At 48.1% G+C, this 22,672-nt stretch overlaps 2 protein-coding genes and 1 pseudogene across 10 annotated transcripts; all 3 read left to right on the top strand.

Annotated features, from left to right (window-relative positions):
- The first annotated feature begins 562 nt into the window (after positions 1–562).
- Positions 563–4,041, top strand: LOC125546974 (uncharacterized). Of its 3 annotated transcripts, XM_048711047.2 has the most exons (4): positions 563–1,173; positions 1,249–2,232; positions 3,183–3,459; positions 3,552–4,041. In XM_048711047.2, the coding sequence occupies exons 1-3, from the start codon at positions 629–631 to the stop codon at positions 3,424–3,426; spliced, it is 1,773 nt and encodes a 590-aa protein (XP_048567004.2). In that variant the 5' UTR covers positions 563–628; the 3' UTR covers positions 3,427–3,459; positions 3,552–4,041. The 3 variants fall into 3 exon arrangements, with proteins under 3 accessions (XP_048567004.2, XP_087403465.1, XP_087403470.1); XM_087547339.1 differs by having other exon boundaries at positions 563–2,232; XM_087547344.1 differs by lacking the exon at positions 3,552–4,041 and having other exon boundaries at positions 563–2,300; positions 3,183–3,366.
- Positions 4,042–5,961: 1,920 nt separating this feature from the next.
- LOC125546924 (beta-carotene isomerase D27, chloroplastic-like) lies at positions 5,962–14,293 on the top strand. 6 transcript variants are annotated; one of them, XM_048711024.2, is made up of 13 exons: positions 5,962–6,265; positions 6,345–6,437; positions 6,757–6,861; positions 6,972–7,071; positions 7,225–7,316; positions 7,399–7,479; positions 7,823–7,891; positions 8,026–8,160; positions 11,205–11,351; positions 11,450–11,491; positions 11,585–11,710; positions 11,795–14,004; positions 14,081–14,293. In XM_048711024.2, the coding sequence occupies exons 1-13, from the start codon at positions 6,119–6,121 to the stop codon at positions 14,160–14,162; spliced, it is 3,429 nt and encodes a 1,142-aa protein (XP_048566981.2). In that variant the 5' UTR covers positions 5,962–6,118; the 3' UTR covers positions 14,163–14,293. The 6 variants fall into 6 exon arrangements, with proteins under 6 accessions (XP_048566981.2, XP_087403443.1, XP_048566974.2 ...); XM_087547317.1 differs by having other exon boundaries at positions 5,963–6,265; positions 11,426–11,491; positions 14,081–14,291; XM_048711017.2 differs by having other exon boundaries at positions 5,963–6,265; positions 11,426–11,491; positions 11,795–14,148.
- LOC147990056 (UPF0481 protein At3g47200-like) lies at positions 8,026–10,457 on the top strand (annotated as a pseudogene). Its single transcript, XR_015619081.1, has 2 exons — positions 8,026–8,160; positions 8,712–10,457. The product of XR_015619081.1 is annotated as a UPF0481 protein At3g47200-like (transcript).
- Positions 14,294–22,672: the final 8,379 nt, after the last annotated feature.

Here is a 22,672-nt window from a genome sequence, read left to right as displayed (position 1 = left end):
CGCATTGCTGCCGGGCTGCCTCCGAACTCGCCGGAGCCGGAGGAGGAGGAGGAGGAGGAGGAGGAGATGGTTCCGATGGAGGTGGAGGACGAGGAGGAGGTGGAGGAGCCGAACCAGCAGGTGTCGGCCTTCAACATGGAGCAGGCGGAGGTGGAGTTCGTCGCCGCCTAGTCCGACGAGATGACCAAGCAGCATGCCATCCGATATGAGGCCTATGTGGAGGCCAACCGGACATTCCTCCGGCGGCAGCAGGCGGAGATCGACGCGCTCCTCGACGAGCTCGACGCGGAGGAGGCCGGAGCGGAGCAGCTGAAGGCGCGGAGGAGGCGGAGATGCAGCTGGCGCCCATGCTGCCGGAGCCGGGTATGGAGATCGTTGACATCTCTGACGACGAGTACTCGAGTAGCTAGTTGATCGACGTAGTACGTAGGTTTATTTTAGTTTGCATGTCCTTGTATGAATTTAAGAATTTAGTATGAGATGTTCGGATGCAATAAGTAAAATTTAAGGCATATTCGATCACTGCCCGCGGGTGTTTGAGGGTCGTATTTGTCATATGTGGCTGCAGATGCTCTAAGTCCAAAATGGAAAACGCTCGGCCACTCCGCAAGCACCAAACACGGTGTCCATGGCAGTGATGCCTCGCTTCCACTCCACCACGCCCACTCCCCGCCTCCTCCGCCGCCTCTCCTCCACCTCCGCCTCCACCTCGGCGCCCCCACGCTGCTGGGATCCCAGCGCCGCCCTCACCGCGGCCACGGAGCGCGTCCGCGCCGGGACGCTCAGCCCGGCAGACGCACACCACCTGTTCGACGAATTGTTGCAGCGGCCAACCCCGGTCCCTGGTCCAGCCCTGAACGGCTTCCTCGCGGCCCTTGCCCGTGCTCCAGCCTCCGCCGCCTGCAGAGACAGCCCCTCCCTCGCCGTCTCTATCTTCAACCGCCTGTGCCGAGAAGCCAGCCCACATGGACATGCGTCGCCTCTTACAGCCCACACCTACGGCATCCTCATGCGCTGCTGCTGCCGCGCGCGCCGCCCTGGCCTGGGGCTTGCCTTCTTCGGCCGCCTCCTCAGGACGGGCCTGAGGACAGACGGCGTCGACGCATACGCCCTCATCAAGTGCTTCTGCCTCGCAAAACGGACAGACGAGGCTGTCAGCGTGCTGCTCCATAGGTTGCCTGAACTCGGCCGTGTACCTGATGCTTTATCATACTCCGTTGTTCTGAAGGTCTTGTGTGACGATGGCAGGAGCCAGCGAGCGCTCGGCCTGCTCCAGATGATGTGGAAAGAAGGAGGTGGCTGCGCCCCTAATGTGGTGGCGTATAGCACTGTCATCCACGGCTTCTGCAAGGAAGGCAAAGTAAGCAAGGCATGCGAGCTGTTCAATGAAATGGTGCAGCAAGGAGTTAAGCCTAATGTGGTGACATACACCTCAGTGATTGATGCGCTGTGCAAGGCAAGAGCAATGGACAAGGCAGAGTCGTTCCTTCGGCATATGGTTGATAATGATGTTCGACCCAACAACGTGACATATAAGTGTATCATCCAGGGATATTCCTCTTTGGGCTGGTGGGAAGAGGCAGTAAAAATATTCAGAGAAACGACAAGCCGGGGTCTTATACTAGATGATGTTACTCGCAACTCGTTCGTGTCCTCCCTTTGCAACCATGGAAGAAGCAAGGAAGCTGCGGAGATTGCCCATCAGATAATTGAAAATGGAACAACAGTGAGCATTTCCACATACGGTATAATTCTTGGAGAACTTTGTAGGAATGATTGCACCGAGGAAGCAATCGTACTGTTCCACAAATTAGGTGCAGTGGATGTGAAGTTCGATATTACAATATTCAATACCATGATTGATGCAATGTACAGGGTTCGAAGAAGAGAAGAAGCTAACATTTTGTTTGCTGCAATATCTGCCAATGGATTGGTACCTAATGCTTCTACTTACAGAATAATGATAACAAATCTTTTAAAAGAAGGATCAATGGAAGAAGCTGATCATATGTTCTCATCAATGGAGACGAGTGGTTATGCTCCCAGCTCTGTTCTGTTAAATGATATCATTAGAATGTTGCTAGAAAAAGGTGAGATAGTCAAGGCTGGAAATTATTTGTCTAAAGTTGATGGGAAGAGCATCTCACTTGAAGCTTCAACTGGTTTGTTGATGAGGCATCTATTTTCAACGGAAGGAAAATATCATGAGCAAATAAAATCACTCCCTGAAAGGTATCAATTTTTTGGAGTCAGACACAGTTGAGTAGTTGATTCATTGGATGTGTATAACTCCTTGGAAGGTACAGTTTATTTATTCCATTGCCATCTGGGTCTCCTGCTGGTATAATAAATGCAAATTAGTTGCTTGTAGAAAATCGGTCCTTCATTTTTCCATTCAGTTCATATCTGTGTATCTATTAAGCTTTTTTGGGCATGGAAAGGTGGGCCACATAGTCTAGCAGAACTGGTTGCATTTTTAGGGATAATGGCTTCTGGTTGGACAGGGAAGGTATATATATGTGCTCTTTCCATAAGAAGCACAATGAACACCAATTCTAGCTTTTCTAGCATGGTTTGTTCCAACCACCCAGGATTTTATAATATCTCTAAAACAGTCACTTTCCTTGATATGAATGCATTTTTAGCAGATATCATTCTCAGCTATGCCTGCAAGGGTAGATTTACTTTAAGTGTGGGGAATTTGTGATATATGTCAGGGAAAACGGGTCCCTAATGAAGGGATTTTTGAGATTGCTGATGCTATGTTCATTTAGTGGATATGATGTCAGTAGCACTGATGGAGATTTTTGAATACACTGCCGGCGATGAGTGATGTCTTTAGAAGATTGCAGGCTGACGGGGCCTCTCTTCCTTGACTGCCCTAGCCCTTGGAGCTTAGTTGTTTGGTCGTAGTCCTGTCTGATCGTTTTTTTAATGATAAACAGGCGTGAATGTAGTCTAAGAACAATAGTGTGGCGTGCGTAGCGTGTTTGAATGGCTGCTGTATGGGTTCTTGTCCCATTTCTTCTTCTTAATATAATGATACACATATCTCCTGCATGTTTGAGAAAAAAGAGATTGTTGAATACAGGTAATAAAAGTATTGCCAGTATGCTATCTTTCTGTTATTGAGAGCACACTTCATTGAAGATTTAACAAATTTCCTGCTCCTCGTAATGTAGGGAAATGTATAGCCAAGAATTCACCGGTGCGAGTTTTCGCTTAAGTCCACAAGGCACCAACACCATTTTGGTGACAGAGGAGAAGGAACTAAAGCATTTGCTTGACGAGAAATTCTTGCTCTCACGCACATGTACAGTCCTGTCTGGTTTTGGTGCCCTAAATGCTCCACTGCTGCGACTTTTACTTTCTCTTTTACAACTTGAAAGTCAGTTGTTTTACAACATAGCCTGGGGATCAGAGTGAGAGCAAAGACACAGGAGCAGCACAAAACATGATGTAATAACCTGACACTCAAACGTTATATTCCTTAACTTTATTCGTTTTGTCAAGTTGATCCACACTGAGAAGAATTTTTATTATCTCTTCAGATCTTGCTGGACTGGCATCAATGGGGTTGGCAACACTCTGCTCGAGCTCTGTGAAGATGTTCTGGACAAGTTTGTGTTTGACTGTTTGTTACAGTTCACTGATGATCTTAATCTGGTTTGCGAAATTCCGAGAATTGTTTCAGGCTTTATTTGATACCAACTGGAGTGACTGTTAATACTCCTTTGATTTACTCTTCACATGCATCACAAAGATTCTGTGTAGACATTTTTGTTTTCCTTGTTATACTCCACCAAGAATGCTGTCGAGTCTTTGCTCGGGCTTTTCTCAATCATCTGGGGACATGAACTAGAACCATTCCTGTCAAGACTAGCTCCCTGGAAATTAAGATAAGACACAATCCCTACATATATGGTAGCTGAAACTTTGTATTCTAGCTAGTTAAGCTGGCCCCTCTTTTGTGTAAAACTCTTGTATGTCTTGTGTAGTAGTACATGGATTGCAGATTTTAGTAAAATATTCTTTGCTTAAGAGATTTTTGTAGGCTCTGTTCTTTTCCACTAGGAGGAATTAGTAAGTCTGTGCTTTTGGACTTTTTTTTTGCGAAACTTTTGGACAATTTGGTGGTAGTCTCTGTCGTCTCTTGAGTTTTTTTTTTTTTTGAGTTTGTCAGGCCAACTCCACCGCGCGACCCCAAACGGACGTCCGTTTGGGTAGCGATTTGGGGTCATGTCCGGACGTGTCCTGGGATGCGGTGGCCGTGCGCCCAGCGCGCGGCCGCATCCATTTGTCCCATCCTGTCCGCGTCTATTTAAAAAAGCAGAAGCAACGTTTCAAATGCCAAGCCCTAGTTCAGGCCAGCGGCCCCGGTTCATCACGCCGACAACAGAGCCAGCGGCCTACACGTCCATCGCCGGCATCAGCCAGCGGCCGGCAACACAGCTAGCCTCCAAAAATGAATAGTTGTCCTCGCCGACAACACAGCCGGCCATCAAAATGAATGTTTTCTCGCCGGCACACAGCCAGCAGCCCAGCGGGCGGGCGGCACCCATGCCAGCCTCCAAAAAGAACGGCCATGGCCGATCGGACGACCTAATTCAGACCTTCGGCTTCGAGCATCTCCTTCTGCTTGGCCTCAAACCAGGCCCTCGTCTTGTCGCTCATCTTCGACAAGTCCACGCTCATGATCGCAAGGGCCACCTCCTTCGCTTTGGTGGCGGCGTTCATGGCCTCGATGTCGAGTTGCCTCTGCTTGGCCTTGACGTTGTCGGCCTCGATGTCGATCTGCCTTTGCCGGGCCGCCTCCTTCATGTCGATCTTCCTCCTCTTGGCCGCCTCCTCCATCTCAAGCTTCTTTGTTTGAAGGTCTAGGTATTGCTTCATTTGCTCCTCCTTGCTTTGCCGCTTCTTCTCGTCCCTCACATCCTTTTGGGACATCATGCCATGCAAAGTGTCATGCAATGCCATGGATGAGGCATCACGTATGTCATCAACCTTGGAGTTGGTCTTGCCCCTCGGCCTCTTCAAGGCCTCGCCATCTCCACCTCCGGCGTACTTGGCCGTCTTTAGTCCTCTCTTCCTTTGTAGTTCACGGTATTGGTCCTTGAACTTAGGGCAATTGTTGATAATCGTCCAACAATGCGTAAGAGTGAATGGCTTGTCATTGTGCCGGGCCTTGAATGCCTCCAAAGATTGAAATGCCTAAACCACATGATCAACAACAAGTGAACATGCAAACATATACACGACCGAAGTGTCATGGCCGTAGTAAGGAAAGGGCTAGGAAGAGGAGAGCATACCATGTCCCCAACGCCGAGACCACTCACGGGCCGTGCTTCAACGCTCTCAAATGCGGCGCAATACTTGTTGCACTCTTGTTGGATGAACAACCATCTCTTTTGAATCGAGCCGATGCCACTCTTGTTGAATTCCGCGTCCAACTTGGCGATCTCCTCCGGCATGCACTCTGACCGCGGCTTCCTTGGCGCCTTGGCCGCCTTCTTCTTCACCATTGTGGGCAGGGCGACGGCCAGGCCGCCGGAATTCGGCGGGGCGTTGGCCATGGACGAGGGAGAGAGGGGGTGGGAGGGAGGGACGTGGGAGGGTTTGTGGAAAATGGCGTCAAATGGGCGTGGGGGGGTGGGGGGTTGATTTCTCCCACCGACAGGCAGGCCAGGGGAGGACAAGCGCGCGCGTCCCGCCTGTCCACGCGCTGTCCGTTTCACTCCAAAACCGACGCAAACTTGGGCCGGGGATGGGTCGAAAGCGGACACAAAGCGGACAAAAATCCGTTTGCGCACGTTCATTTGTTCATTTTACTTCAAACGAACCGGGACGGACAAGATAGGGTCGCGGAGTTGGCCTGGCGGATCGATTTCTTGGGCCAAAAGGGATACAGGGGCCTGGCAGAGAGTCGGTCGGTAGTCTGGACCGCATTGCAGCCCGGAGAATTAAACATCAAAAAAAATAAAAGGAATGAGGGGAGGTCGCTGACGTGTGGGCCTCCGCCGGCTATCCACCACCACCACGCACTGACTGGTTGATTCCTACGGTTTGTCACAGGCCAACAGCCGGAGCTCGCTCGCCGGCGCTTGTCCAGTCCACGCACATGGCGACTCCGACCACGAGCCGTCTCCACGTCCACCTCCTCCCCGCCCTCCCATCCTGCCCACCTCGCGCTCCGTCCTCCTCAGCCCCATCAGCTCGGGGACCCAGCCGTCGGCTTGCCTCCCGGCTCTACTGCTCCTCGCCGCCGGTACGTAATTAGGTATTCTAGCTAGCCTCGATGCCCTGGAAGGGACACCGCAGTTTCTTGATTCGTGGTGATGTTTCAGGTGGAAGCGCCGCCGTCCGGCAAGGGCGGCGAGTACCGGCCCTCCTTCGCCGACGACTTCCTCCTCGCCTTCTTCCGGGCCAAGATGGTGGAGGTGAGCGCCGTCGATCCACCCGTCCCCTTCATCTCTCTACTTGGCTACTTATCTCCTCTCCGCCATGCAAGTGATTTTTGTTCAGTGCCGATATGAAGCGATTCCCCGATTCATGGGGTTGACTGCAGAAATTATGACATGATACAGATTTGGCTAATCTGAACCTCAGTTCTCGACTCACATGCAACACATTTCAATTCTTGCTGTTATTTGGACTGAACATGATGAAATAATAAAACGAGACTGAACCACTGCTGTTGTGCTTGTTACATCTGTAAAATCTGTTAATTTCTCTCATTCTCTGTACACAAAGCTGTAGGAGGTTGGGTGGGATTCTCAAAAGCCTGGATACGACGGGCTGATTGAAGTTGCGAATCGCCTTATGATCAAGGGGAAGAATGCTTCGGAGACTGAGCAATCAGCTGTATGCCACTTCTATTATTCATCTGTAATCCTCTTCTGCCATATTTACAGGATTTAAAAAGCTAATATCAGTTATCTATCCTTTTCTGTATCTCTTTCTACAAATTTCAGGTCCGAGTACTCCAGGCACTATTCCCCCCTCTGTTGCTAGTCCTTTTCAAAGCACTTTTAGCACCAATTGCTAATGGCCAACTTGCATCCATGATGGTAGGTGAGTTCATTGCAAGTCAGACATTTTAGGCTGTGCATGTAATACTTTCAGGACTCAATTCTCTGTAGCGATCAACTGCAGAATTAAATTACCGTAACTTAGCGTGATCGGTGGTCTTATTTTTCTTACTTTCAATCCGTTTGACTCCTGAAGCTAGAGCAACAGCGCTTTCTTGCCAATGGCTGATGGGCACATGTTCAGTGAATTCTGTGGCACTGCCCAATGGGAAGTCGTTGTCAAGTGGGGTATTGATCTCTTCTGTCTTCTATTTACATTTCGTTCACGAAGACTTTCGAATTGTTAATATGTCATTATGGAAATTGCCAGGTGTTTGTCGAGAAGTGTAAATATTTGGAAGAGAGCAAATGTCTTGGCATTTGTATCAACACGTGCAAACTGCCAACCCAGGTGTGTCTATGGGTTGTATTTCTAGATTTGTACTTGTCCGCAGCCTTTTTTCTGCAATAACTTCGTCTCCCAAACCCAAAGGCATGTGATATCAATTTAGCAAACTGGAATTGTATAATCTGCTTACTGAAACCGCTTGAGAACGTCGATGTTTCCTAATTGTGAATAGATCTTGAAAACTTATTTCTCACCCAAAATTGTACCAGATCCAGCAAGAAATGCTCCTTGAATGGTTAAGTTTCAATCCCGCACGCTTCAGAAAAGAAAAATACTTCCTTCGCCTAGAAGTTTATTTAGCGGCTTTTATTAAAAACTGATGTCTATCTTTACTCCTATCTTTCAGACCTTCTTCAAGGATCACATGGGCGTCGATTTGTATATGGAGCCAAATTTTGAAGACTATAGCTGCCAGGTAAAGAGAATTCAGGAATCATGTAATCTTGCTATGCTAAAGCAAAAGCTCACAGCTATGCTCGTTTTTATCCCTTTCTGCAACCAAGTGCCACCAAAGAAGCACTCTCCAATAACAATTGTTGCTCGTTGTAGTTCAACTTTGGAGTTCCACCCCCACCTATCGACACCGACAAGGCCCTGAAGGAACCATGCTTGGACATATGCACAAACGCGAGACGGCGCAGAGAGTTTGGCAGCAGCGGTGGCCCAGATGGTCTATGCCCCCAGGTTTGATCTGCTGTTTCCCGAAGTATGTATGCTCCCTCCATTCCATAATGTAGTGTCTATAGATTTTTTGGAAAGTCAAACATTGTAATCAAGTTTGTAGAGAAAACTATTTACATTTACAGTACCAAATATATAAAATATGAAACTACGTCTTATGATGAATCTAATGATATATGTTTCGCATTCTAGATGTAAATATTTTTCTCCACAAACTTGGTCAAAGTTGATGAGCTTTGAGTTTTCAAAAAATCCTCGTATATGTTTTAGTCCCTCAAATCCTCGTATGATAAAGTTGAAGGATTTGTCGAATAACAAGGTTGGGCACTGCTTACACAAAGACGATGAATGAATCTCGTATGATCTGCATGTACAAGTAAAGAAAAGAATTAGCACACACTTTTCCCCCATGCCATCTTTATCGCTGACGGAAGCTACGGATATATTTGTATATAAGCATACTACATTCTGCGTTAGATTCCATTCTGCCCCTCTATATGTAGCCCTGCATATGTTTAAAGTGATCATCCACCATCATCACGAATGATGGCTAGAGAGCGAGGTGGAGGCATGACCGGCAGCGGCGACGTCGCGGTGCACATCGAACATCTGGCGCGCAGCCTGATGCAGAAGCAGGAGGACGTGGCGGCGGAGGAGCAACACCGGACCATGGTGAGCAGACGCCGGGTGTCCCGTGTCCCTGCCCGTCACCGTGACAGCAACCCCGACGCCTACACGCCGTGGTTCGTTGCCATTGGCCCGCTTCACAACCGTGAGGATCGGCGCCTCCGCCCCGCCGAACGGCTCAAGGTGGCCTACCTCAACAGCCTCATCTCCCATGGTCACCCAGACCCAACGCACCACCTCGCCGTCATCCAGGAGTACGTTCGCATCGTCGCCGGTCGTGAGCAGGAGGCCCGGGCCATGTACGCCAGCGAGGAGGTCGTCGACATTGCCACTGAGGACTTCATCCTGATGATGGTGCTTGACGGCTGCTTCATCATCGAGCACCTCGTGAACGTCGCCACGGCCCGGGACGAGCCGTCGCTGCACGCCACGCCCTTCGGCCCAACGCAGCTCTCCGTCGACCTCATCCTCGCAGAGAACCAGATGCCCTTCTTCGTGCTCGTTGATCTCATCGCCAGCACCAAGCTGCCGGAGTTCGAGTGCATGGGCTACCCCGCGCCGGTGCTGCTCATGAAGCTCGTGCTGTACAACTTCGCCGGCGAGAAGGGCCGCAGCATGAGCGAGGAGCTGCTGGCCGCCGAGGGGGTCTCCCACGTCTGCACCTGCTCCACGAGATGGTCACCGCGGCGCGGACCAGCTGGTGGCGTCCGATACCTCACATCCTGGACGGTGGCTGGGAGCAGGCGGTAAGGCGGCTGGTGCGCGGTCTACCGTCTCTGGTATTGGCGCCTCTGCTGCGCTGGATTGCCCCCGAGGGCCGCAGGGGGCATGTGCGGGAGGACGTGCCGTCGGCAAGCGACATGAAGCGGATGCGGCTGGAGTTCAAGAAGGCGCGCGTCAGGGGCATAACGGCGAGCGTGGCGGCCATCGCGTCGGTGATGGGCCCGGTCCCTTTGGTCGTGGAGCTAACGGACGGGGACTATCTTGTGCTGCCGCAGTTGCGGCTCGAGTTCCGGACGGCGCCACTCCTGCTGAACCTGATGGCGTTCGAGCGGTCAGCGTTGGCGTCAGCGAAGACGTTGTCCGACGTGTCGGCGTACATGTGTTTCATGACGAAGCTCGTACAGACGGCGGAGGACGCGGGCTTGGTGCTGGCGGCAGAGGTGGTGCAGCAGGACGGCAGCGCGGGCAACCAGAGCATAGAGGAGGTGGTGAGGTTCGTCCGGATGGTGGGCGCCGCGAGCGAGTTGGCGGCTGGCGGCGAGCTGCTGACGTCGAGCTACCTGTGCGTGCTGGTGGAGAAGCTGAGGGAGCGGAGCCGGAGCTGGACCTACGCGGATCGCAACTACTACACCTTCCTCGCCGAGTTCGTGGCCTTGGTCACCTTCGTCTCCGGTGTCTCAACCATACTCCAGACCTACGCAGCCTTCAAGTACCATTGATCATCTATTCTTCTGGGCCTCCTACCAACTATGAACTGCATGCCCATGTAGCCCATAGGACTATGTAGCCCATAGATCTAGTTTCTTCAACCTTCTCTTCACATGCACATACTTGCTTGCATTAGAGGGGGGAAAAAAATCTGATGTCATCTTAGGTTCTACCCTATTTTGAAACTGAGGCCTGCTCCGGTGCTCCCCCCTAACCTAATTTCGGAGGGGTATTTTTGTCCCCGCAAATTTGTTTTTTTCCTGGCCCGCCGCAGCCCAGATCCAAGCCCTGTCTAGCCCTGTATAACCCAGACCGTATACGTATAGTACCCTGGTCCGAAAAAAAACATCACACGACCCCACGTCCACGTAAGACCTGCCGAATCCAATCATTCACGCGAGCAGCTCCATCAATCTCGCGAGCATTGACGCAGCTCCATAAGTCACGTAGTAGATCACCAGCGGCTATCTCGTCGGACAGCGGGCGCGACAACGTCGTGAATCTCCAACGATCGCGCACAGGTACCGCATCCCGCGTCCCCCCTCTAGTCTTGCTCGCGGCAACATCGAACGAACTGCCGCCGCGCCAGTGGCACTGGTTAACCTAGCGGAGCGGGTAACCTAGCTACCCGGCGGCGCATGCGATCGTGTATCTTGTTCCGGTAGTGCTGCTCCTCGTGATTTGGGTCCACGTAGCGTCGGTTGCCGTCGGCTGTGCGCACCACCAGTATCGTTATTTGATGTGGCGGCTAACCTAGGTATCCGGCGGCAGAGGTAATCACAGATCTAGCTAGGTTTTGAGATCGTGCAGTTCCTCGCGATTGAAAGTGATCATGACGGGTACCGTGGCCATCTTCCTTACTAAGTTTGGCAGATTTGAACAGCCCCGGTTGCGGTTGTTTACATAACATCCGTGATCGTGTGCTATGTGTTTTATATTTCATCATTGATAATGTTTGCACATGTGATGATACATATTATTGGTTGTAGGAAATGGTGGATGAGGAGTTAACCAATATCATGGTAGACATGGAGTTTGGAGAACTGATGAAAGACTGGATAGAAGATTGGTCAGATGATGAAAATTCAGATCGTGAAGATCGGTCAGAGAATGGGAACGAATGGAACGATCTTAATGTGAGTGGCATTGTCATGTTGTAATTTTTTGGTGGCATCCGACAACATTAAATATTTGTGTTGAAAATTTATAGATCGATGAGCTTGATAATGATCAGGAAAACAACTCGGAGCTCTCGAATGAAGATTACATTAGTCAGGTACGTAAGTGAAAAAGTTTGTTGGCATGCAAATTGAATTTCTTTTGGAATATTATATGATAAGTAATTATGTATTTGTGTTGTATTTTTCAGTTCATTTTCGAATGTCATAATGCGTACGACTATTACGGTGAATCTGACGTGGAGACAGGCCTTAACGACGAATCATTAGATGCACCTGGTTCTGGGCAGTCCGAGTCGTCGGTCATCATGAGTGAGGTATGTGTGTAATCAATGTTCTATGGAAGTAAGTAATGTTAAACCATAGAAATCTGTTTTCATGGCTGTGGTTTGATTGTGTAGGTGATACAAGATGATGGGGCAAAGAATGTCCAAGGTACTGCCAGTGCAGATGATAAGAGGGATATGTTCATGCAGATAATGGAAATGACCTTTACGTCTCACGATGCTGCGTATGATTTCTACAACAGCTATGCTAAAGATAATGGTTTCAACATTAGAAAGAATAAGGTCAGGTATAGCAAAACAGAGTCACGTCATATGCGTTATAGGCGGTTTGTTTGTTCAAGACAAGGGAAACGTGACAGCAAGTTGCTAACCGAGGAAGGACACAGCCGTAGGCTCAGAGCCAAGACACGCTGCTTTTGTGAAGCGCACCTGACCGTCAAGCTTGACCAAAAGCGTGGGGTTTGGTATGTTGAAAGTTTTGAGGATAAGCATAGCCATATGTTGGCAGGACCGGACGAGGTACCTTTTCTTTGGTCCCACAGAAAAATCAAAGAGTACCAGAAGCATGAGATAATGTCCATAGGAGCTGCAGGGATTAGAATTCACGACATGATGGATTGCTTCATCAGCAAACATGTATGGTACAGCGGCGTTGATTTTACCAGGCGTGAAATATACAACCTTTGCGCCAAGGAGAAGAGGAAGTTGCTTTCAAAAGGTGATGCTGCCACAGCCATAGGCATCATGTCTAGTAGGAAACAAAGGGATCCTAGCTTCTTTTTCGAGTACATGCTAGATAAGGAAGGACATTTGAATAGGATGTTCTGGTGCGACTCCCAGTCTCGTCATGACTATGAGGACTTCGGCGACGTGCTTGTATTTGACAGCACGTACAAGATGAACCGCTATGGTATGCCATTCATACCTTTTGTTGGTCTTAACAATCACCGGAAGACCACTGTTTTTGGTTGTGCCATAGTTTCGGATGAGACCGAGGAGACATACGTGTGGCTTCTGCAGATTTTTTTGAGGTCCATGTGTCAAAAGATGCCTAAGAGTGTTATCACAGACGCCGACGCTGCGATGATCAAGGCAATTCGCGAAGTCTTGCCAGACGTGTGGCACCGTATATGTACGTGGCACATAGAGAAAAATATGAAGATTCACCTCAGTCACAAGTCCTTGAAGGAGTTCCGAACTCTTCTGTACTACAGCACGTCCACAGTAACGTTTGAGGAGAGATGGCACGCATTTTCCAAAAGATGGCAGTCGGAAAAAACTGTAACATGGTTGAGGCGGATGTATAAAAAGAGGAGACCGTGGGCCGCGGCATATCTAACAGAGGGGTTTTGGCTTGGCATGAAAAGCAACCAGCAGAGTGAAAGCCTGAACTCATGCCTTCACCTCCACCTAGACGGTGAAATGACCCTGGTGGATATGATTTTGCACTATGAGAACGTCGTTGTGCGTATCCGTGAAAACGAGGCGCGAGATGACTGCACGGCCTCACAGAGTTTACCGGTGGCAGTTACTAGCTCGAGGGAACTTGAGATAGCTGCTTCTCACGTCTTCACTCCAGCAAACTTCTATATGTTGCAAGATGATCTTAAAAAAATTGATGGCATGGAGATTATAGAAATAAAGCTGGGAGATGAATCACAGCAGTACATCATGGCCTGGAAGAATAACCGGAAGCGCCGTTTTTGGGTGGAGTATACACCAGTAAATTCCGCAGAAACTATAAGGTGCAGCTGCAGAAGAATGATTCGAAAGGGTCTACCTTGCAAGCACATATTCCATGTATTGAAGCACTTGAACATATCTGAAATACCAAAGTGTTTAGTTCTTATTCGGTTCACAAAAGAAGCAAGGTTGGGACTGCCCGCGAGGTGCACAAGCGATCTGTTGGGATTTGGTTGGACTGGGGCCCGGGAAAGAATGAAATATAGCCAGGTCAGTGTGTTAGCGTCTGAAGCTATACATGCGGCATGCAAACACCCTGCTTTGTGGGATCAGTTACAGGAGAGTTTGAAGGATGTGATAGCTAAGAGTCATGAGTATGATCTGCTACAGGAAAATTTGTTGAAGCAAACAAATGACATCAGTAAGTGTGCAGTTGAATATGTGGACGATGATGAAGGCAACATGATTGAGGTTAAAGATCCTATGAAAGTGTCAAGCAAAGGTGCAACAAAGGTAGATGAGAGCCGCCCTGTCTCGAAAAATGGTAGACCACTCTCTATTGATGAGTTGAAAACCCGGTGCGGCGCTTGCAACTTGGTTGGGCACACTAGACATAGCAAGAAATGCAAACTAAATCAGAAGTAAGTGTTTGTATGCATTGTGGATTATTAAATTTTGTACCATTCATTAACTTAGCTTGTCTTCTATCATGTGCAGAACTAGAGAGGGAACAAGAGTAGAACACTTGCTTCAATTATTTACTGTGTTAATCGGCCGGCTCATACTTTGGCTAAGGTAGCTGTAGGCGCTTGTGTTTCTTTGGTTTGGAGGTTTTCGCCCCCTGATTGTATCCTTAGTGTATTAGCAGACGAGATCCCAGTCTTTGTTTAAATAAAGTAAGATGTTTCCCTCTAAACAAAAATCAAAAAAATTCTTTACTGTGTAATGACCGGGGCGGGAGGTAGAAAGAATATTGTACATTTCCCCTGCCCACGTTCTAAATGCCATTAAATAAGTAACTGTACCACTCTCCTCCCCACCACACACTCACCCACCTCCCACGGGCGCCGGTTCGAACTCCCCTCTTATCCCCACCTACAATAGATCGAGAATACCCTCGCCGGCGACCGCTGCAGCCGCCTCCATGGAGAGAAGCCTCGGCTGGCAGAGAGCAATGATGGACCTCGCCGACGATGACGAGGGGTGGCGCGCGCAGTTGACGGAGGTGTGCGGCTGGTTCCCCAGCACGGAGATGTTGGTCACCACGCGCGTGGCCTCGTCAAAGTCCTCACCGACGCCGAGAGGAAACGCGCCTTCCCCTACGGCCGCGGCGTCCCGCCGCCTGTCCTACTCGTGTGGGCAATGCGAGAGGCCACGCTGAGCGACTCCCCTGTTTAGCGCGCAAGGTGGTGGATGTACCGCTCCACCACCATGACGCTGCGGCCAGATTCAGCACGCGTCGCGTCGAGGACGGACCGCGTCGACGTCGATCTCGCTCTTCCTGCGCCCGTCAGCCCGGACTACCAGGTCCGCCACGTGTCGAAGCCAGTGCTGCCGTTGGGCTCTGACGTCGTGGAGGACGACATGCAGGAGGTACTGGTCATCCCTGATGACCATGAGGAGGGCGAGGAGGACGCTGTGCAGATGGTAGCGCCGGTCGCCGTCGAGGGTGGCAAGACAATGCCCATCGACGTCGAGCTCCTTCCCCTCCTCCCTGACATAGTGAATGTGGAAGAAGAGGAGGTGGCTCAGGATCAGGTGGCGCAGCTGTCGAACAGAACGGCGGTCATGAAGAAGGCTTCTCCGTGTGTGGTGCGCTGGTCACGCCGCCTCAAATTTCTGAAGAAGTGAAGATGGGCACAGTTGCTGAAGGAGGAGGAAGCTGCTGGTTATCTTAAGTTAGGTATGCTGTTATATGTTTCAGCATATAAGTTAACATTATTTTGGGTTTGATGTTGGTTAGGTATGCTTTTATATGTAAGCATATAAGTTATGCAATCGGTACGGTTTGGTCGGGTTCTTTGTGGCTGAAGAAATGAATATCTACTGGTCACCCTAAGTGTCAAGTTCGGTTAAATTTCAGAATATTGAATATGTATTATTGCTTTGCTTCAGTATTGTATGGAAGCTGCTAGATGTTGCTCCTATGTTGCAACAAGACAATGAACTGGGCTGCTGCATAAATCAGTAGTGTTGCTAGGTGATGTGCCCATGTGCATCACATACCAAATATAGAACATGCCAAAAGTGCATTGTCTGTCAAATATAGGACATGCCAAAAGTGCATTGTCTGCCAAATATAGAACATGCCAAAAGTGCATTGTCTACCAATCATGATGGCCCCATGTTATTTATGCTGCAATCTCTGTTACACTTTGCCCATAAACTGAATAGCAAATAATTCAGCAGCATTTCATCATGTCAATTACAATGATGTCAATAACTTTATGAACAATCTACTTGCTAACTATGACATCAATCATAATGGCAAGCAGGCCAAGATACAGAAGACCTCCAAATCCTAAAATCCTATCCCTATAGAGCAATATCTTCTTGTGCATCTTAACCATTGCCCTTTTTTCTTTCTCATTCCTTTTAATTTCAGCTTCATATTCTGTAATCTTAGTCTCCAGTTTCTTGTTCTTCATGGCAAGATACTTAATGACTGACTTTTCTTTGCTATCCCACTCCCCATCAACCCATTCAACATACTCAGAAGTGATATCATCCTAAATAAATCATGAGCAATTCAAGTCATTTTATAATTGAACTTGTCGCTGCAAGCGTTAAACATTGAACTTTTTTGCAGCTTGACCGCAATAGCAGTACTAGTTTGAAGATCATGCTCAGTAGACTAACCTCGAACACACATCCCCCGAGTGCGCTGCCAAAATTGTCTGGATCTACGCAGACACGGCCACTAGGAGTTTCCTGATGACCACATAGATGGAGCTTGTCGTGGCCACATGTGATGAATTATGGGCTATAATGCTGGGATGTAAAGAACAACGGTAAAGAACTTACCTTTTTGCCACCAAAGTGTAGCACTGAAGAAACCCTAGCCGTGGGTTCTCCCGGCCCGCCGCCGCCCACGTAACCCCCATCCCCTGTTCCACTAGATCCGCCGCTGCTGCCTCTTGTGCCACTGAATCCGCCCACCTGCTTGCAGGACCCAGGGTTCGACCTAACTTGCGGTCGCCACCGCTCTTCTCGCCGCAGCCGCCGCCGCCCGACGCCCAGCTCGCTGTCATGATTTCGCCGTCGAGATTTGGAGGCGCAAATAGAGAGGGAGGGCTAGGGATTTGGAAAGGGAAACGAGAAAAGGGGAAAGATCGATGTGAACCTGGCAAAATGGGCTGGTGTAGCGCTGCCGGGAAGATAGCCCGCCTGTGGGGCCCCTCACGTGGTTAGATGGGTCGTGCGTGGCATTATGGTGAGTACAGAAAAAGTTAATTATACATATAATAAAAAACGACGGGTTTGTAAAACAAAATAGAAAAACATGATGCCTGATAACACACGATAGAGCCAACGAGCTGACATGACTAGTTTTGATCAGTGTAATATTACATTTTGGCTCGATATATTTACTTATCTACCATGAGTAATTTTCATAATCATGTGATGAGGGGGAATTACTAGGAGATTATGCAAGATGATGACATGCAAATAGCTAAGGCAGAAGGCTAAGCTTGGTAGAGTTTTAAAAAAAGTTAAGATTGTGAAAATTTTAATATGAAACTTACGAGAGTAGTTGAAGAGAAAAATAGACTATTATAAAAAAATGGAGAACGAGAAAAATATTAAGCAAGAACACTTGATAAGTGAAGCCGTGAAAAATACAATTATAAAAAATTGGAAACGAGAAAAATATTAAGCAAGAACAATTGATAAGTAAAGCCAAAACTTTATTGGTACGATCAAATTGTCTTCTCCGAGCAAATTTTATGACCGAATTGTCTTGTACGAGCGAATTGTCTGACAGACACATACACATGCATGTGTCACAATATTCGAGATGCCATGTTTATTACATAAAAATGATAGAACCCCTAAGATAATCATGCCGTCGAAACCTTCGACCGGACTAAATCCAAACCACTAAAACTTCAATCTTGCATGCCGCATGAATTCTTCAGGCGCGCCTTTTCCTTGCGATTTCGTGAATTTTGTTCTTCACACACTCCATCGAGTTCGAAGGTGACATAAGCAACTCTGCGACGAAACATCTTCTCCTTGCGTCAACGGTGGCCTGCAAAAAATGACATAAAGGTTACATGAACCGAAGTTGCTACACCACCATAGTAGCTAGTCTACAAACGTAAATAACATCATACCTGTGTAAAATCGCGGGTGATTCGGTCCCCGTCCCAATGTTCTAGACATTCCGTGACAAAAAGGCCACAAGAGTTCCTGGTGTTGGGGAACATAGTAATTTCAAAAAATTTCCTACGCACACGCAAGATCATGGTGATGCATAGCAACGAGAGGGGAGAGTGTGATCTACGTACCCTTGTAGACCGACAGCGGAAGCGTTAGCACAACACGGTTGATATAGTCGTACGTCTTCACGGCCCGACCAATCAAGCACCGAAACTACGGCACCTCCGAGTTTTAGCACACGTTCAGCTCGATGACGATCCCCGGACTCCGATCCAGCAAAGTGTCGGGGAAGAGTTCCGTTAGCACGACGGCGTGGTGACGATCTTGATGTTCTACCGTCGCAGGGCTTCGCCTAAGCACTGCTACAATATTATCGAGGATTATGATGGAAGGGGGCACCGCACACGGCTAAGAAAACGATCACGTGGATCAACTTGTGTGTCTAGGGGTGCCCCCTGCCCCCGTATATAAAGGAGCAAGGGGAGGAGGCCGGCTGGCCCTATAGGCGCGCCAAGGAGGAGTCCTCCTCCTAGTAGGAGTAGGACTCCTACTAGGAGGGGGGAAAGGAAGTGGGTGTTGGAAATATGCCCTAGAGGCAATAATAAATTAGTTATTATTATATTTCCTTGTTCATGATAATCGTTTATTATCCATGCTATAATTGTATTGATAGGAAACTCAGATACATGTGTGGATACATAGACAACACCATGTCCCTAGTAAGCCTCTAGTTGACTAGCTCGTTGATCAATAGATGGTTACGGTTTCCTGACCATGGACATTGGATGTCATTGATAACGGGATCACATCATTAGGAGAATGATGTGATGGACAAGACCCAATCCTAAGCATAGCACTAGATCGTGTAGTTCGTATGCTAAAGCTTTTCTAATGTCAAGTATCATTTCCTTAGACCATGAGATTGTGCAACTCCCGGATACCGTAGGAATGCTTTGGGTGTACCAAACGTCACAACGTAACTGGGTGACTATAAAGGTGCACTACAGGTATCTCCGAAAGTGTCTGTTGGGTTGGCACGAATCGAGACTGGGATTTGTCACTCCGTGTAAACGGAGAGGTATCTCTGGGCCCACTCGGTAGGACATCATCATAATGTGCACAATGTGATCAAGGAGTTGATCACGGGATGATGTGTTACGAACGAGTAAAGAGACTTGCCGGTAACGAGATTGAACAAGGTATCGGGATATCGACGATCGAATCTCGGGCAAGTATCGTACCGATAGACAAAGGGAATTGTATACGGGATTGATTAAGTCCTTGACATCGTGGTTCATCCGATGAGATCATCGTGGAACATGTGGGAGCCAACATGGGTATCCAGATCCCGCTGTTGGTTATTGACCGGAGAACGTCTCGGTCATGTCTGCATGTCTCTCGAACCCGTAGGGTCTACACACTTAAGGTTCGGTGACGCTAGGGTTATAGAGATATTAGTATGCGGTAACCCGAAAGTTGTTCGGAGTCCCGGATGAGATCCCGGACGTCACGAGGAGTTCCGGAATGGTCCGGAGGTAAAGAATTATATATAGGAAGTGCTATTTCGGCCATCGGGACAAGTTTCGGGGTCATCGGTATTGTACCGGGACCACCGGAAGGGTCCCGGGGGTCCACCGGGTGGGGCCACCTGCCCCGGGGGGCCACATGGGCTGTAGGGGGTGTGCCTTGGCCTATATGGGCCAAGGGCACCAGCCCCAAGAGGCCCATGCGCCAAGAGAAGAGAAAAAGGGGAGAGTCCTAAAAGGGGAAGGCACCTCCGAGGTGCCTTGGGGAGGATGGACTCCTCCCCACCCTTGGCCGCACCCTTCCTTGGAGGAAGGGGCAAGGGCTGCGCCTCCCCCCTCTCCCTTGGCCCTATATATAGTGGGGAAAAGGAGGAGCAACCATACCTAAGGCCTGGCGCCTCCCTCTCCCTCCCGTGACACATCTCCCTCCTCCTGCAGCGCTTAGCGAAGCCCTGTTGGAATCCCGCTACTTCCACCACGCCGTCGTGCTGCTGGATCTCCATCAACCTCTCCCTCCTCCTTGCTGGATCAAGGCGTGGGAGACGTCTCCGTTCCGTACGTGTGTTGAACGCGGAGGTGCCGTCCGTTCGGCACTAGGATCATCGGTGATTTGAATCACGACGAGTACGACTCCATCAACCCCGTTCTCTTGAACGCTTCCGCGCGCGATCTACAAGGGTATGTAGATCCAATCCTCTCTCGTTGCTAGATGACTCCATAGATTGATCTTGGTGACACGTAGGAAAATTTTGAATTTATGCTACGTTCCCCAACAGTGGGGAGGGAGAAGGAAAGGGGGGCGCCGCCCCCCTCTCCTAGTCCAATTCGGACCAGGGGGAGGAGGCGCGCGGCCCACCCTGGCTGCCCCTCTCTCTCTCCACTAAGACCCATATGGCCCATTACTTCTCCCGGGGGGGGGGGTTCCGGTAACCCTCCGGCTCTCCGGTTTTCTCCGAAATCACCCGGAACACTTCCGGTGTCCGAATATAGCCGTCCAATATATCAATCTTTATGTCTCGACTATTTTGAGACTCCTCGTCATGTCCGTGATCACATCCGGGACTCCGAACTAACTTCGGTACATCAAAAACTCATAAACTCATATAACTGTCATCGAAACCTTAAGCATGCGGACCCTATGGGTTCGAGAACAATGTAGACATGACCGAGACATGTCTCCGGTCAATAACCAATAGCGGAACCTGGATGCTCATATTGGCTCCCACATATTCTACGAAGATCTTTATCGGTCAGACCGCATAACAACATACGTTGTTCCCTTTGTCATCGGTATGTTACTTGCCCGAGATTCGATCGTCGGTATCTCAATACCTAGTTCAATCTTGTTACCGGCAAGTCTCTTTACTCGTTACATAATACATCATCTCGCAACTAACTCATTAGTTGCAATGCTTGCAAGGCTTGTGTGATGTGCATTACCGAGAGGGCCCAGAGATACCTCTCTGACAATCGGAGTGACAAATCCTAATCTCAAAATACGCCAACCCAACATTTACCTTTGGAGACACCTGTAGAGCTCCTTTATAATCACCCAATTACGTTGTGACGTTTGGTAGCACACAAAGTGTTCCTCCGGCAAACGGGAGTTGCATAATCTCATAGTCATAGGAACATGTATAAGTCATGAAGAAAGCAATAGCAACATACTAAACGATCGGGTGCTAAGCTAATGGAATGGGTCATGTCAATCACATCATTCTCCTAATGATGTGATCCCGTTAATCAAATGACAACTCATGTCTATGGCTAGGAAACATAACCATCTTTGACCAACATGCTAGTCAAGTAGAGGCATACTAGTGACACTCTGTTTGTCTATGTATTCACACATGTATTATGTTTCCAGTTAATACAATTCTAGCATGAATAATAAACATTTATCATGATATAAGGAAATAAATAATAACTTTATTATTGCCTCTAGGGCATATTTCCTTCAGTCTCCCACTTGCACTAGAGTCAATAATCTAGTTCACATTGCCATGTGATTTAACACCAATAGTTTACATCATCATGTGATTAACACCCATAGTTCACATCGTTATGTGACCAACACTCAAAGGGTTTACTAGAGTCAATAATCTAGTTCACATCGCTATGTGATTAACACCCAAAGAGTACTAAGGTGTGATCATGTTTTTCTTATGAGAGAAGTTTAGTCAACGGGTCTACCACATTCAGATCCGTATGTGTTTTGCAAATTTCTATGTCTACAATGCTCTGCATGGAGCTACTTTAGCTAATTGCTTCCACTTTCAATATGTATCCAGATGAAGACTTAGAGTCATCCGGATCAGTGCCAAAACTTGTATCGACGTAACCCTTTTACGACGAACCTTTTGTCACCTCCATAATCGAGAAAGATGTCCTTATTCCACTAAGGATAATTTTGACCGCTGTCCAGTGATCTACTCCTAGATCACTATTGTACTCCCTTGCCAAAAATAGTGTAGGGTATACAATAGGTCTGGTACACAACATGGCATACTTTATAGAACCTATGGCCAAGACATAGGGAATGACTTTCATTCTCTTTCTATTTTCTGCCGTGGTCGGGCTTTGAGTCTTACTCAATTTCACACCTTGTAACACAGGTAAGAATTCTTTCTTTGACTGTTCCATTTTGAACTAATTCAAAATCTTGTCAAGGTATGTACTCATTGAAAAAACTTATGAAGCGTCTTGATCTATCTCTATAGATCTTGATGCTCAATATGTAAGCAGCTTCACCGAGGTCTTTCTTTGAAAAAACTCCTTTCAAACACTCCTTTATGCTTTGCAGAATAATTCTACATTATTTCCGATCAACAATATGTCATTCACATATACTTATCAGAAATGTTGTAGTGCTCCCACGCACTTTCTTGTAAATACAGGCTTCACCGCAAGTCTGTATAAAACTATATGCTTTGATCAACTCATCAAAGCGTATATTCCAACTCTGAGATGCTTGCACCAGTCCATAGATGGATCGCTGGAGCTTGCACATTTTGTTAACACCTTTAGGATTGACAAAACCTTCTGGTTGCATCATATACAACTCTTCTTTAATAAATCCATTAAGGAATGCAGTTTTGTTTATCCATTTGCCAGATTTCATAAAATGCGGCAATTGCTAACATGATTCGGACAAACTTAAGCATAGATACGAGTGAGAAACTCTTATCGTAGTCAACACCTTGAACTTGTCGAAAACCTTTTGCGACAATTCTAGCTTTGTAGATAGTAACACTACTATCAGCGTCCGTCTTCCTCTTGAAGATCCATTTAATCAATGACTTGCCGAACATCAGGCAAGTCAATCAAAGTCCATACTTTGTTCTCATACATGGATCCTATCTCAGATTTCATGGCCTCAAGCCATTTTGCGGAATCTGGG

This window comes from Triticum urartu, chromosome 1A (assembly GCF_056163025.1).
Source record: "Triticum urartu cultivar PI428250 chromosome 1A, HENAU_Tu73, whole genome shotgun sequence".
In the NCBI taxonomy this organism is placed as follows: domain Eukaryota; kingdom Viridiplantae; phylum Streptophyta; class Magnoliopsida; order Poales; family Poaceae; genus Triticum; species Triticum urartu.
This window is presented reverse-complemented; position numbering and strand designations above follow the sequence as displayed.